General features: G+C 36.7%; 1 protein-coding gene across 1 annotated transcript in view; it reads left to right on the top strand.

Annotated features, from left to right (window-relative positions):
- Positions 1-14150, top strand: part of RYK (receptor like tyrosine kinase) — a 138341-nt gene extending 124191 nt beyond the window's left edge. Inside the window, exons 16-17 of the mRNA XM_046641052.1 lie at positions 11640-11776; positions 13009-14150. Of these exons, the coding sequence (XP_046497008.1) occupies positions 11640-11776; positions 13009-13120 (249 nt within the window). The 3' untranslated portion in view covers positions 13121-14150. The remainder of the gene's footprint in view (positions 1-11639; positions 11777-13008) is intronic.
- The last annotated feature ends 1287 nt before the right edge of the window (positions 14151-15437 follow it).

Genomic DNA, 15437 nt, shown 5'->3' with positions numbered 1-15437 from the left:
TTCTTCCAAAAATAGGCAGCGGAACCTCTGCCTTACTTATTTTCCTAAAGGAGGTGTTCCATACTCGCAGAATTGAAGTTGATATATATATGCCTTTTGAGTCATTTATTTTAAGAACAGTCACAGCCAGCAGTGTTAATCTTATCCCTGGAAAGCTGTGTACTAGACTGTGTAAAAGTCTCCTGAGTGGTCTCACACTGTCCTCTTCTCCTTTCTGTTTCCATGCTGAATCCTCAGATTTCTCCTGGTTTCACTCCCTCAGACTCATCTCACAGATTCCATCTCTTCTCTTGACCACAGTTGTTATTTATGAGTAGGTGATGTAAGTGATGTTTGTGGCCTGAGCCCCCTCTTCACTATTAGACATATTGCTTAGATGTCTACTCTGCCTTTCTACCCACGCCCCGTCTTTCTGAAGACTTCAGTGAAATCTTTGATCCTTACTTTTCTTTAGTTCTACTGTTGCAGTAAATCCTAGTTCACTGTGAAGATGCAACACAACTGAGGAAGACAGGTAGACTATCTGTTTTAGGGGAAAACATGATTAATTTGTTATGGGGCATGTTGAGTTCAAGATACTGATAGGAATGTTAGTCTGTAATTCTGGGAAGAAATAGAAGCAGGATATTAGAAATTGGACATCAGCTTCATAAAAATGCTGATTCAATGAACAGGAGCATTTGATCCCAGAGGTAGTGAATATATAGGGAAAAGAAAGCCAAGGGAAGAATATAAGGAATGTTTATTTTTAGTTAGTGAGAAAAGAAAGATGAACAAAGAATTAAAACAGAAAGGTAAAAAGAGAATCCAGAGAATGCTGTGTCTTAGAAGCCAAGGAAGGGCATAGTTTCAAGGAGATTCTAGTCTATAAACATACCTGCTAGTGATCAGAAAGAATTAGGAAGTCATTGGGGGCATTTGAACAAGCAGATTTAGTAAATCGTTAAAGATAGATGTGATTGTCAAGGGCTCTGAGGGAGGTGGGAGGGGGCAATATGTAGATGACACTTTAAAGAAGTTTGGCTGTGAAGAGGAGTGAAAGGATCACAGCTTGATGGGATGGCAGGATCAAGAGAGGCTTTATTTTGTTGTTTTTGTGTTTCGTTTTGTTGGGTTTGTTTGGTTTGGTTTTTAGGCCAGGGAAGCAATGAGGAGAAAGATTGGATGTGTGGTTACTATTGGAGGAGAGGTCCAAGAGATGTGGGTGAATGGGCTCAGGAGTCCAGCTAAAGGTATAACCTTGGCACAGGTGGAAGTATACCTCTCTTCTGAGATGAGAGTAAAGCAAGAGATAGAAGGAGAGAGAAGATACAGAAAATTCCTGAAGAAAGCTCTCTTGCTGAGACATAGGACAGCTTCAGGTTGCTGAATATATGTGTAATTGGGGTCCCGAAAGGCATGGAGTGGGACAGGGCAGGGTAGAAAGAATAATGAAAAAATGACTGAAATGTTTCCAAATTTGGTAAAAACTATAAACCCACAGATCTAATAAGTCAACAAACCCCAAACACAGGAAGCATGAAGCAATTAAACCAGAGCACATTGTAATCAATTTCCCCAATACTAGTGATGAAGAGAAAAATCTTAAAAGCAGCCAGAAAAAAACATGTTAATATACAGAGGAACCAAGAAAAGGATGGCAGCAAATTTCTCAATGGAAGCAACGCAAGGGAGAAGACAGTGAAGCATCTTTAAAGTACTGCGAGAAAACACAGTGAGCATGGAATTCTGTACCCAGCGAAAATACCTTTCAAAAATGAAGGAGAAATAAAGACTTTTCCAAAAATACAGAAGCTGAAAGAATTCATCACCAGCAGAACCACACTACAAGATATGTTAAAGGAAGTCCTTTAGGAATCAGTGAGACCAGATGGAACTATGGATCTATATAAAGGAACAGAGCACCAGAAGAGGTAACTACACGGGTAAATATGTAAGATTTTTTTCTTGTTATTTAAATCTCTTTGAAAGATAATTGAGCAGATTTCAATGCCCCTCTCTCAATAAGTGTTAAAATAGATAGAATGATAAAATAGATAGAAAATCAGTAAGGATATAGATTTGAATGACAGTATCAACCAACCTGATCTAATTGACAGCTATAGAACACTCCACCCAGCAGTAGAATGCATATTCTTTTCCAGTGCACGTGGAATATCTACAAAGATAAACCATACTCTGGGCCATAAAACAAGTCAATGAATTTAAAAGGATTTAATTCATACAAAGTAGGGTTTTGTGAACACAATGGAATTAAATTAGAAATCAAAAATAGGAATTTAGAAAATCTCCAAATGTTTAGAAAGTAAATAATACACTCCCAAATAACCCATGTGTCAAAGAAAAAATCAAAAGGGAAATTATAAGGTATTTAGAATTGAATGAAAAAAGCAACCTTTCAAAATTTGGGGGATGCTGTTCAAGGGGGACATATATACTATTAAACATCAATATTAGAAAAGAAGAAAAGTCTCAAATTAGTGACTGTAGTTTTCACCTTAAGAAACTAGGAAAAAAAAACATTAAACCCCAAGGAGATGAGAGGAAGTATAAAGATTAGATGAAAGTCAGTGAAATTTGAAACAGAAAAACAGAGAAAATCAGTGAAACCAGTGCTTAACTCTTTGAGAATATTTTTAAGGATAAATCTCTCACCAGACTAATCAGGAAAAAAGAAGTTGCCAATTAACAATATAATGAACTAGAGAGATGATATCGTTACAGAATCTCACAGATATTAAGTAATAAGAGAATATTTTGAACAACTTTTTCCCAATAAATTCAGACCCTTAGGTGAAACGGACAATTTCTTTGGAAGATTAGAACTTTCAAAGCTCACTCAAGAAGTAGATAATCTGAATAGCCCTATGTAGATCTATTAAAGAAATTGAAAAATTAGTTAAAAATCTACCCAACAAAGAAAACTCCAGGTCCCAAGTGAACTCTAGGGCACTGGTGAGTACCTCCAAACATTTAAGGAAGAAATAATACAAATTCTACACAGTCTCTTTCAGAAAATTAAGGAGAGCATACTTTCTAATTCATTCTATGAGGTCAGCATTACCTTGAAACAACACCAGACAAAGATCAGACGAAAAGAAAACTACAGATCACTATCCCTCGTGGTCATAGAAGCAAAAATTCTAAACAAAACTTTAGCAAATAGAATCCAAAAATAGATTTAAAAAATAATCATATGACCACAGAGGCTTTATCCCAAGCATACAAGTTTGTTTTACCTTTGAAAAGCAAGCAGTACAATTTACTATATTAACACACTAAAAAAAAAATTATATGATAATCTCAACAGATGCAGAAAAAGCATTAGCAAAAAGTCCAAAATTTATTTCTAACAAAAATTCCCAGCAGTCCAGGAATAGAAAAGAATTTCCTCAATCTGATAGAGGGCATCTACAAAAAATCCTATAGCTAACATTATAATACTGAAAGACTAAATTCTTTTACCTATAACGGGAGCAAGACAAGGACGCCTACTCTCATCACTTCTCTTCAGTATTGTACTTGAGGTTCTAGCCAGTGCACTAAGGTGAGAAAAGAAAATAAAAGGCAAGAAAAGATTGGATAGGAAAAAGTAACTCTTTATTTGCAGACATGATCATCTATGAAGAAAATCCAATGTGCTATACAAAATTGCTACTAAACTAATAAATGAGTTTAGAAAGATTATAGGATACAAGATCAATGTACAAAAGTCAATTGTATTTCTATACATTAATAATGAAAAATCAGAATTAAAGGGTTTTTTAATCATTCGTAGTTTTTTTTACTATTGAATGTATTTGACATATAAGATTGTGTAAATTTAAAGCATAAACATGTTACTTTGAACATTTATATATTGTAATTTAATTACCATTGTAGCAATAGTTATCACATTATGTAATAGTACAATATTATTGTCTATATTCATTATACTGTGTATTAGATTACTCTGGCTTATTTACTACTTGTTGCAAGTTTGTACCCTTAAATAACATGTGTTATTCCCTCCCCTCCCAGCAGTCCCTGGTAACCACCATTTTGCTTTCTGCTTTTTATTAGTTCGACTTTTTTTAGATTGTACATATAAGGGATATTATACAGTACTACCTTTCTTTGTCTGACTTATTTCACTTAGCATAATATGCTCGAGATCTGTCCATGTTGTTGCAAATGGCAGGATATCCTCCTTTCTCATGGCTGAATGATATTTCATTATGTAAATATACCACATCTTTTTTATCCATTCATGGGCATTTAGGTTGTTTCTATATCTTGGCTATTGTGAATAATGTTGCAGTAAACATGGGACTGCATATATCTTTTCGAAATACTGTTTTCATTTCCTTTGAGTATATACCCACTAGTGGAATTGCTGGATCGTATAGTAGATCTATTTGTAATTTTTTGAGGAACCTCCATATTGTTTTCCATAGTGGTTAGACCAATTTACATTCCCACCACAGTATATAAAGGTTCACTTTCTCCACATCCTCACCAGCATCTTTTGTCTCTTGTCTTCTAGATGATAGCCATTCTAACAGGTGTGAGGTGGTATCTCATTGTGGTTTTGATTTGCATTTCCCTGATGATTAGTAATATTGAGCATCTTTTCATGCACCTGTTGCCCATTTTGATGTCCTCTTCAAAAAAATATCTACTTAATTCTTCTGCCCATTTTTTAATGTTTGTCTTTTAGTTATTAAGTTGTATGAGTCCTTTGTATAATTTGAATATTAACCCCTTATCTGATACATGGTTTTCAAAAGTTTTTTCCTATTCTGTAGGTTGTCTTTTCATTTGTTAATTGTTTTTTTTTTTGCTGTGTAGAAGCTTTTGAGTTTGATGTAGTCCCCTTTGTTTATCTTTGCTTTTGTTGTTTGTACTTTTAGCATCCTGTCCAAAAAATCATTGTCAAAACCAATATTGAGGAGCTTCTTTCCTATTTTTTTAAAAACATAAAAGCTTCAAAAAATATGAAATTCTTAGGAATAAATCTGACAAAAAATGTGAAATGCCTGTACAATGAAAATTATAAAACATTGTTGGTAGAAATTAGAGACCTATATAAGTGGAGAGCTATACCTTGTTCATTGGTCAGAAAACTCAATATTAAGATGTTTATTCTCTCCAAGTTGATCTGTAGATTCGATCGGGTTCTAGAGAAAATTTTTGAAGGCTTTTTATTTTCTTGGTAGAAATTGACAGATTGATTCTAAAATTCATATGAAAATGCAAAGGACCTAGAATAGCCAAAACAGCTTTGAAAAGAAGTTGGAGGTCTGATTTCAGGTTACGGTAACCAAGACGGTGTGGTGTTGGCATTGAGGTGGACAGACAGACCAGTGGAACAAAATAGAGTATCTGAAAATTGACCCACCTATGTGTGGACAGCTAATGTGCAACAAAGTGCAAAGGCAATTCAGTGAAGAAAGGATTCTTTTAAACAAATGCTCCTTGACCAATTGGGTATCCAGCTACAAAAAAAAATGAACTTCAATCCATACTTTGCTCTATATACAAAAATTAACTCAAAATAGATCACAGACCTAAATGTAAAATCTCAAACTGTAAAACTTCTAGAAGAGAACGTAGATGAAAATCTTTGAGACTTTATGTTAAGCAAAGATTTCTTAGATAAGACACCAAATCGAGATCCATAAAAGATGAAATCAATAGATTTTATAAAAATTTAAAATTTGTTCTCTTGAAATACAGTAGTAAGAGAATGAAAAGAGAAGTCAAACTCAGAGAAAATATTTGCAGATTATCTATCTGACAAAGGACATATATGCAGAATATATAAAGAACTCTCAAAACTCAGTAATAAAAAAGCAACCCAATGTAAAAATGAGCAAAATGTTTGAACCAGCACTTCACCAGTGAAGATATACAAGTGGTAAATAAGCACATGGAAATATGATCCAACACCATTAGTCATTAGGAAAATGCAAACTAAAACCACAATGAAATACCATTACACACCCATTAGTGTGGCTAAAGTTGAAAAGACTGAAGTGTTTGCAAGGATATGGAGGAGCTATGGCTCTCTTACACTGCTGTTGGGAATGTAATCTGGTACATTCCCTTTAGAAAACAGTTTGGCAGTCCCTTAAGAAGTTAAACATATACATGCAATATCTAGTCATTTTGCTCCCAGATAAATGAAAGCCTGTGCCCTTATCAGTATGTCCTTATACAGATGTTCATAGCAGCTTTATTTTTATAGCTAAACCTGGAAATAATCCAAATGTCCATCAACAAGTAAACGGATAAACAAACAGTTGTATTCACACAATGGACTACTATTCAACAACGAGAAGGGATGAACTGTTGATACGTGCTGCATCGTCGAATCTCAGAATCATTATTCTCATTGAAAGAAGCTAGGCAAAAAAGTGTATGGTTTGAATGATTTCATTTTTGTAAAACTCTAGAAAATGCAGACTAATCTATAGTGACAGCAGATTAATGGTTACTGGGGGATGGGAGGAGGGTTGGGAGAAGAGGATTAGAGCAGGAAGAATCTTTTGGAGGTGATGGATATGTTCATTATCTTGATTGTGGCAGTGGTTTCAGAGGTGTATACGTGTGTTAGAACTTATCAAATCAAACACTTTATGTGCAGTTTATTGTATGTCAGCCATATTACAATACAAATAAATTAAAAACTGTCTTTGCTAACTGACTACCACAGCTAGCACATCTAAGACTAGTTTCTAATTTTGCTGGGTCTTAAGACCCAAGTAGGACTCTTGTTAAAAAATATTGAGTTCCAGACTTCAGAATTATTAGGATAGGATTGGGGAAACTGTACTTTTAACAAACACCCCAGATCATTCTTCTCCTTAGGCAAGCTTGGAAAGCTTGCCCCAGATTAAATTAATTGCATTTTGGTCGTCTGAACCCATTTGCTTATGTGAGAAAGGGATGTTAGGTTTCTAGTAGAAACAGTAGGGCCTAGCCACAGAACAGCTGATTGTGCTCTTACTGTGGTCAGATGAGATCATTTAGAATTGGACAAAATCCTTTTCTCATCAGTATGTAGTATCCTGAGGTCAGCCTTGCATTATAAATTCCTGAAGTAACAGAATAGAAATCTCTTAATAACCCAACGTTAGTTAACATTACGTTAAAGAGTAAAAAAGAATTTTATTTATATACTTTTGACAAGTCACATGAGTATATGTTGTTCATGAAAAAATTCTTTTATATCCTGTATATTAAGAAGATATAAAATAACAGTTGGGAGAAGAGGAATAAGAAGAATAAAAGAACAGTGTTATGCTCTAAATGTTCTTTAAATGGATGTAGCAGCAGCCTTTCATAAAACTCTGGAAAAAATAGCTTGACCTTCTCATTGCCCCCTTTCCAACGACGTCAAACAAAAGGAAATTATAGAATAAGTCTGTCTAGATTTTCAATGGTTTAGTTATCGGAAGGCTTTAGAGAGCAAGTTTTCCACAAATCATCCTTCTGCTGTTTGGTCTTGATTTTTTTTTTAAAGAGTTGGTGAGCCAGCATGTAATTAATCATTTTTGTTGGCTTTTGAGGAAATGAAACTGCAGTGTACCCTTTGACTTTATTGTTCTTTTTTGGTGTTTGTTAGCACTGCATTATGTAATATGAGAAACTTAGGTGGATGCTTAGCGATGATAATGTCGACAAAGCACTGTGAAAGAAGAAACTTTTTAAAGTCACCTTATATGCATTGTACTGTTAGGTACCTGTGTGTACTCCGGGTCTCAGATACCTCCAATATTACTGTTAAAGTCCCTTCCAGTCAGAAGTTGTTAGAGTGTACTCCTTTGTCAGTGGTAGGGGTTATTCCTGTGTACAAAGTGGCAGTCTCCACTTCTTACTAGTTCCCATAGTTTCTTCCTCCAAAATCTAATTTGGATTGATTATTCCTTCCCCATGCTGCTGCCAAAATCAGTGAATAAGGATAAGCCCATCTCATCTCATGGAGAAGGAGTGGGAACACCCAGCCAGTTTCTCTTCTTTGAGCTTTGTTCGATCTGTGTAGTGAACTACCTTCCCTGTGGAGCTTGGACACTGGTTAAAAAATTCAGCATTACATTTGCTTATCACTGTCAATAATAAAAGTTCATATAGAGTAAGGTTTTAAGTTAAACAAATACCTAGATGTAAGCAGGCATCTTCCTTTAACTTGTATTAATTTGAAGTCATTTTTCCATTTTTAGCAGAGTAGAATGTTCCCCTTAAACCAGTAGTTTTCAGGTAAATTCCAGTAGGCTCTGTCTCTATGGAGATTTTAAAACTATACATCCATCTCTGTCTGTTCACTGCCCCGCCCCTCCTCCAAAGCACAGACCTCAGGGATGGGCATTGCTCCACCCTGATGGTCACTATGAATGAAACAGACTAAGTTCCAAAAGTTTGAACTCTTTGATTTTGCTATTTAGGGTAATGCTGACCTCAAAATGAGTTGGGAAGTGTTCCCTCCTTCTCTGTTTTCTGAAAGAGTTTGTGTGGAATTGTGTTGTGGGTTGAATTGTGTTCACCCAAAAGATAGGTTGAAACCCTAACCCACAGTACCTCAGAATGTGACCTTGCTTGAAATAGAGTCACCGCAGATAAGATGAAGTCCTACTCAATTAGGGCGGACCTTAATATTGTTAGTATCCTTATAAGAAGAGACACAGACATGTGAGAGGAGAATGTCAGAGGCAAACAAAGGCCAAGAGTGAAGTGCTGCAGCTGCAGACCAGGCAGCACCAAGGTTTCCCGGCAAACCACCAGAAGCTAGGAAGAGGCGGGGAAGGATTGTCACCCTACAGGTTTCAGAGGGGGCAAAGCCCTGCCACACCTGGAGTTTGAACTTCTGGCCTCCAGAACTGTGAGACAGTAAATTTCTGTTGCTGTAAGTCACCCAGTTCGTAGTACTTACTTATGGCAGCCCTAAGAAACTAATACAGATTTGTATCATTTTTCTCTTTCAAGTTTGAAAGAATTCACCAAGTGAGACTGTTTGGATGCAGGGTTTTCTTTGTGGAAAGATTTTTAGTATGAATTCAATTTCTTTAATAGATACAGGGCTATATAGATTTTCTCTTTGTTCTTGTGTCTGTTTTGTTAATTGTGTATTTCAAGGAATTTGTTTATTTCATCTAAGTTATTGAATTTATTGTCATAAGTTGGGTTGTTCATAATATTTTTTGATGTAATGTTCCCTCTTTCATTTCTGATATTGGTCATTGTGTCTTCTTATTTTCTTTAATCAGTCTAGTGTAGTGGTTCTGAACTGGGGCAATTTTGTCCTCCCCCCAGGGGACATTTGGCGCTATCTGGAGGCATTCTCAGTTCTCCCACTTGAGGGCATCTAGTAGAGGCCAGGGATGTTGCCAAACAGCCTGCAGTGTACAAGAGAGCCCCTCACAACAAAGAATTAACCAACCCACAGTATCAGGAGAGCTGAGGTTGCAAAACCTGTTTTCTAGAGTTTACAACAGGGGTCAGCCCAGTGGCGCAGCGGTTAAGTGAGCACATTCTGCTTTGGCGGCCTGGGGTTCACTGGTTCGAATCCCAGGTGCGTACATTGCACCACTTGGCAAGCCATGCTGTGGTAGGCATCCCACATATAAAGTAGAGGAAGATGGGCACGGATGTTAGCTCAGGGCCAGTCTTCCTCAGCAAAAAGAGGAGGATTGGCAGATGTTAGCTCAGGGCTAATCTTCCTCAAAAAAAAGAACTAGAGTTTACAACGTGTACCTTCTCCTTTCAAATAATACTATACCACTTCATGTTTAAGCAGCTTACAATATAATATTTCCACTTATCCCTTTCCATCCTTTCTGCTGTCTGCATACATTTTATTTCTGTATTTATTATAAACCCCGCAATACTTTTTTACTGCTTTTGCTTTAAACAATCTGTTAAGAAAATTTTAAAATGAGGAAAAAATAACCTAGTTGTTACTCATATGTTTTCAGCACTCTTCAGTCTTTGAGTAGCTCCAAATTTCCATCTAGTGTTTTTTCTTTCCTCCTGAAGAACAGCTCTGATGTGTCTTGCAGCATAGACCTACCAGTGACATATTCTCTCAGGTTTTGTTTGTCTGAAAAATTCTGTATTTTGCCCTCATTTTTTAAGAATATTTTGGGTTGGTATAGAATTTTCCATTGACAGTTTTTTAAAGATTCTAAAAGATACCGTTCTATTGTTTTCTTGTTTGCATAGATTATGATAAGAAATAAAGTTGTTGTTTACTAGTATAAGTCTTTTTAAGACAAATCTGTATATTTTAGGGAGTATTTCTGGATTTTTTTACTATTGAAAAATAACTTAAAATTTAATGCACTGTGCTTAAACTTTGTAAACAGACTTATTTTAGACTTGTGTTTTTTTCTCCTTTTTTCCATGTTTTTCTCCTTCACTCATTAAAAACTGTTTTTTCGGAGGGCAATCCCGGTGGCATAGTGGTTGGGTTCACATGCTCTGCTTCGGTGCCCTGGGGTTTGCGGTTTGGATCCTGGGCATGGACCTACCCACCGCTCATCAGGCCATGCTGTGGCAACATCCCACATACAAAATAGAGGAAGATTGGCACAACTATTAGCTCAGGGACAATCTTCCTCAAGCATAAAGAGGAAGATTGGCAGCAGATGTTAACTCAGGGCCAATCTTCCTCACCAAAAAAAAAAGTTGTATTTGGAAAGTTACTTCTCTGAGCCTCCGATATCTCACCTGTAAAATCAGGCTACCAATGATTCTCACAGGTTTGTTGTGAAAATTAAATGAAACAAAGGATGCAAAATGTCTAGAACTTCTAGGGACTCATAAACACAATACCGTGGTACACAGGTATCCTCCTCCTCATCTAGCTTCAGCTGTTCTGATCTCAGGGTTCACGAGTGGCAGCAGATCAGCGGGAGTCCATACTCTGAGTCCTTCCTGGCTCCATGGCAGCAGCTCTGTGTAGATACATTGCCTGCCCTCCACACACTCCCCATGAGCCACAGTGTAGCCAGGGTAGGCCAAAATGGGGAGCCCTGGTTGGACACATGAATGAGCACTGTTGCCACTGCTTAGGATTTCTCTTCTTACCCACAGTTCACATGTTGATTTTAAATAAATCTAATCTTTTACTCAAGCAAAGTTGGAAGATATTTTTTCAGGATACCTTCATCTGTTAATTTAAATTATTGGAATTTAGTAAAAATCCATGGCATCTTATAATTTACATAATTTGCATATTACACTCATTCAAGAAGCTCTTCCCTCCAGTTAAGTTAAAGTTATATTCATTTTCCACTTCTCAGTTATGCAGACTAGCTATAGTATTTACAAACAAATTTTCATATTAGGAAAATCTTAGACGTAATTAACAGTTTTGGGTGGTGGGGATTGTAATCAACTAAAAACAATTCTTTCCAACAGATCTAATTACCTTAGAATGTGCAATAATGACATTCACATTAAAAGATGCCTTCATTAGAATGCTCTTTTCTATCCCAGCGAGAGAAATTGAGTATGGTAGGCTTCTTTTTGTAGAGAATATTTTGCTTTCCTTAAGAATTGGTTGATCATCTGTTTTTGGTCCATACACAGCCACAGGCAGCAGCACTCTGACACCTGTTTTCAATATCCTCTCATTGTGTTGCTGCTCTTCTCCATAGTGGGCCTTTGGAGTGACACTCTGGGAGCTCATGACTCTTGGCCAAACACCCTACGTGGACATCGACCCCTTTGAGATGGCTGCGTACCTGAAAGATGGTTACCGAATAGCCCAGCCAATCAACTGTCCTGATGAACTGTAAGTTTTTCTGAGCTTGAAGACATGGGTTTCATTTTGTTTACAATGTTGGGATAAAAGAAAAAGAGCAGGTGTCCATATGTACAGAGACTTCCCTTTGGAGAATAGTGACTCTTTGGACTTGAATTAGACTCTTATAGAGAACCAGAAAGTCAGCCAGACTTGTTCACTCTTTAATGCATTTGACATTAGGACTTTTTGCGTCTTATATTTGTAGTGCTTAATCTAATCCAAGAGACTAATGTACGTAGTGAGAAAACACTGAATACTCTTTCGATTATTCTGCATGGAGTGAGTACCTGACTTTTATTTAGATAACCTTAAGGACACACTTAGTTATGAAAAGCCTTTCTCGTTGTCATCTTGCCTTGCCAGTTGGTGTCAATAGATATATAAGGAAGATGTTCTGGGCTAGTGAGTGAGCGAGTTCCTGTTTCCTGCTTTCATCATATAGCTAATCTTCCCATATAATGGGATTGGGATGGGCAGGAGGCTATTCAGGGTAATTGAGTGCACAGATGAGTGTGGTCTCAGTTCCTGAATCCCCCAAGGGTTTCTATACCATGGCGAGGTGGCAGCTTTTGCACTGATTTTACCGTAGGTCAAGGATTCTTAGGGCTTAGATAAACCTTCCTCTTCCTCTCAAGTTCTTTCTCTCATAACTTAAATACAGGATAGCATAGGTTATAATTTTGACTGTGTTTTAGGTATTTACATGAAATCTCTGTATTTGCTGATGTATTTTGATTTTTTAAATTTTTTTCCCCCAAAGATTGACACCTGAGCTAACATCTGTTGCCAATCTTCTTTTCTTTTTCTTCTTTCTTCTTCTCCCCAAAGCCCCGCCAGCACATAGTTGCATATTCTAGTTGTAGGTCCCTCTAGTTTTGATGAGTGGTGCCATGGCCGCACCCAGGATCCGAACCAGCGAAACCCTGGGCCGCTGAAGTGGAGTCTCCGGACTTAACCACTCGGCCACAGGGCCAGCCTCTGCTGATATATTTTGATATGATGTCATGAAGAACTGAAATCCACACATAAAATCCAGATAACTCGTTTTAGTTTCTTTTCATTTTAGAACTGCCAACAGATAGTAATATTGATTGATTTTTAATATGTCATCCTCTCCATGCCCACATTTAGACAGAAAACATAACTGGCATCAAATTGACCAAAAAGTTAGGAGTACTGTATCGTTACTAGCCATATTTTCTGTTTTTGTTGCTCTGCAGATTTGCTGTGATGGCCTGTTGCTGGGCCTTAGATCCAGAGGAGAGGCCCAAGTTCCAGCAGCTGGTACAGTGTCTCACAGAGTTCCATGCAGCCCTGGGGGCCTACGTCTGACTCTCCTTTCACAGTCCCCCAGCAGCAGGAGGAAGGTGCTTGTCAGGGCTCACTTAGAGCCAGTCACAGACGCTTCATCCATCACACAACACCAACAGAAGCACATTTGTCTTCCAGAACACCGTGCCTTAGGAATGCTTTAGAATCTGAACTTTTAAGACAGACTTAATAATGTGGAATATTTTCTAGAATCACTTTTATTAAGTTGAACTGAAAAGGTTTTTGTAAATTTTTTGGCCAAAAATTTTTTAAAACATACTTACTTTGGACTAGGGGTACATTCTTGCAAAATAAATAAACAGTTTTTAAAATTGTTTAAACACAGATATTTGGAATAGTTATCTTAGTGCCAACTGCTTTTTATTTTCAAGGTAATGTAGCTGATTTACCTTTAAAGTTTTTTCGATATTTATCATTAGTCTTGGGAATGGTTTGTCTTCAAGATGCATTACTTTTTCTTAGGAAAAGAAAAGCAGCATAAAAAGATGCCTGGTTTGCCTTATACAGGAAAAGGCAATACTGGAGAAGAAAACTTTTTTAAAAAGCTAGAGAAAAAAAGAAATTAAAATACTTACCAGAAACTACCCTTTCTTGGAAAATTATTTCTTTTTTTTCTTTCTTTTTTTTTTTTTTAATGGAAAAGAGTTCTGCTTTCTTATTTTGGGGGAAGTAGGAGCTGAGTTCATTGAAACATCTTAAATTTGGCAGAAATTAGTGTTTCCGTGAGCCAGAAAAGTGAGTTTGGGGCTGGTCAGTAGTAAACAATGGTGATTTTATTTATTTTTACTCTCTGGAAAAGGAGATAATACAATTCCAGAAAGTGAAATCATGTTTCTAAGGTTAAGAATCTCTTTTATTGCACCTGGAATAGTGCTATGCACGGAGTGGGTGCTTGAGTTGTTATGGGTAAAAAAAAAATGTAAACTGGTAAATTTTGTGCTTATCTTCAAGGCTGACTTAAGTATAAAATTGTTTTTTAAAACACTTGAAAAATTAAAGGATTTGTTTTTTATTATGTCACTATTGAAAATATTGTTCATAATGAGTGATTGGTTGTGTCTGATAAGCCTTTGGACATGCAACAGCTGGATATCCATGTTTTATTTCATGGGTGTTTCACTCTGACTCCCAAGCCCTAACACAGTTACAGCTGACTCTGCTCAGCCTCCGGGTTCTAATAAAAAGTTGGGATTATTACTACAAAGAAGTATTACAACACTGAAACTTTTCTCCAGAACCATTAAATTAGGGGTATGTCTGTATTTATGCTTGGTGACGGTTGGCCTAAGGCAGAGGTGAGTGGTCCTCCTAAATAGGTAGACCTGCAGGTGCCTGCCTCCACCCTCATCCTCACAGGTATATAAGGGAGAATGCATAGCATTTGGAAGCTTTTGCTGTTTTTGAAGAAGCTTTATGAATCAGCACATCTGGAAAAATAGTTCATACAGTACATGCTCTGCCACAAGCATGCCAAGAGCATGATTTTTCTGTGTACCCTTTATTAACACTGGTTCTTTTGGTTTTATGAAATACTCAGCCCCCTAAATGGCTGATTTTTAAAAAGCTTTTTGAACTGTTTATAAGTTGCAGATGTTTTTGTTCACAACCTGCAATCTTAGAAGGCATTCAATCAACAAATAATAACACTTGCTATGTATTCTACACATGGAGTGGTTCATCTCTAGCATCCCTTCCAACATTCAGTGCATTTTTTGTGTGTGTTCAGGTTAGTGCATTGTTTGGAAATCACAGTTCTATTTGCAAGATCAGTTCAAAAGCTGTTTTATTTTATATTTGTGTATTTGTTTTAGTAGGTAGTTTAATAAGAGTTTAAATAGATTTTTCTTGGTAAGCTACCTGGAGTCACTGGAAGAAAAGAGCAGTTATAAGATTTCCATGGCTGGTCTTTTTCCAGTGGTTCTGCATAGATTGTATATATTACTAAACAGATTTTGCAGAAAATGTAATTTTTATAGGAAAGAAGCAAATTGACAAAGTGCACTGTATTATAAGTTGGCTCTAGTGACCTAGAGCTATATTATATTCTGTACTTTCTTATAACACCCCCATTGTAAGAAAATTGTATTTGTAGAAGCAAGGAGGATTGGGTTATTCATTCAATATGTATTTATTGAGTGCTCAATCTATGTCTGGCTCTCAAGATATGCAGGGAACAAAACAGATGAGGTTCCTCACTTTCTAGGTCTTACATTCTGGTTAGGAGAAGCAGATAATGAACATAAGTAAGATTTTGGTAAGTGCTATGAAAAAAAATACAGAATGGGGGGCTGGCCCCGTGGCCGAGTGGTTAAGTTCG

This window comes from Equus quagga, chromosome 1 (assembly GCF_021613505.1).
Source record: "Equus quagga isolate Etosha38 chromosome 1, UCLA_HA_Equagga_1.0, whole genome shotgun sequence".
Taxonomy (NCBI): domain Eukaryota; kingdom Metazoa; phylum Chordata; class Mammalia; order Perissodactyla; family Equidae; genus Equus; species Equus quagga.
The sequence above is the reverse complement of the archived record's forward strand: the minus strand, read 5'-3'. Positions and strand labels throughout refer to the sequence as shown.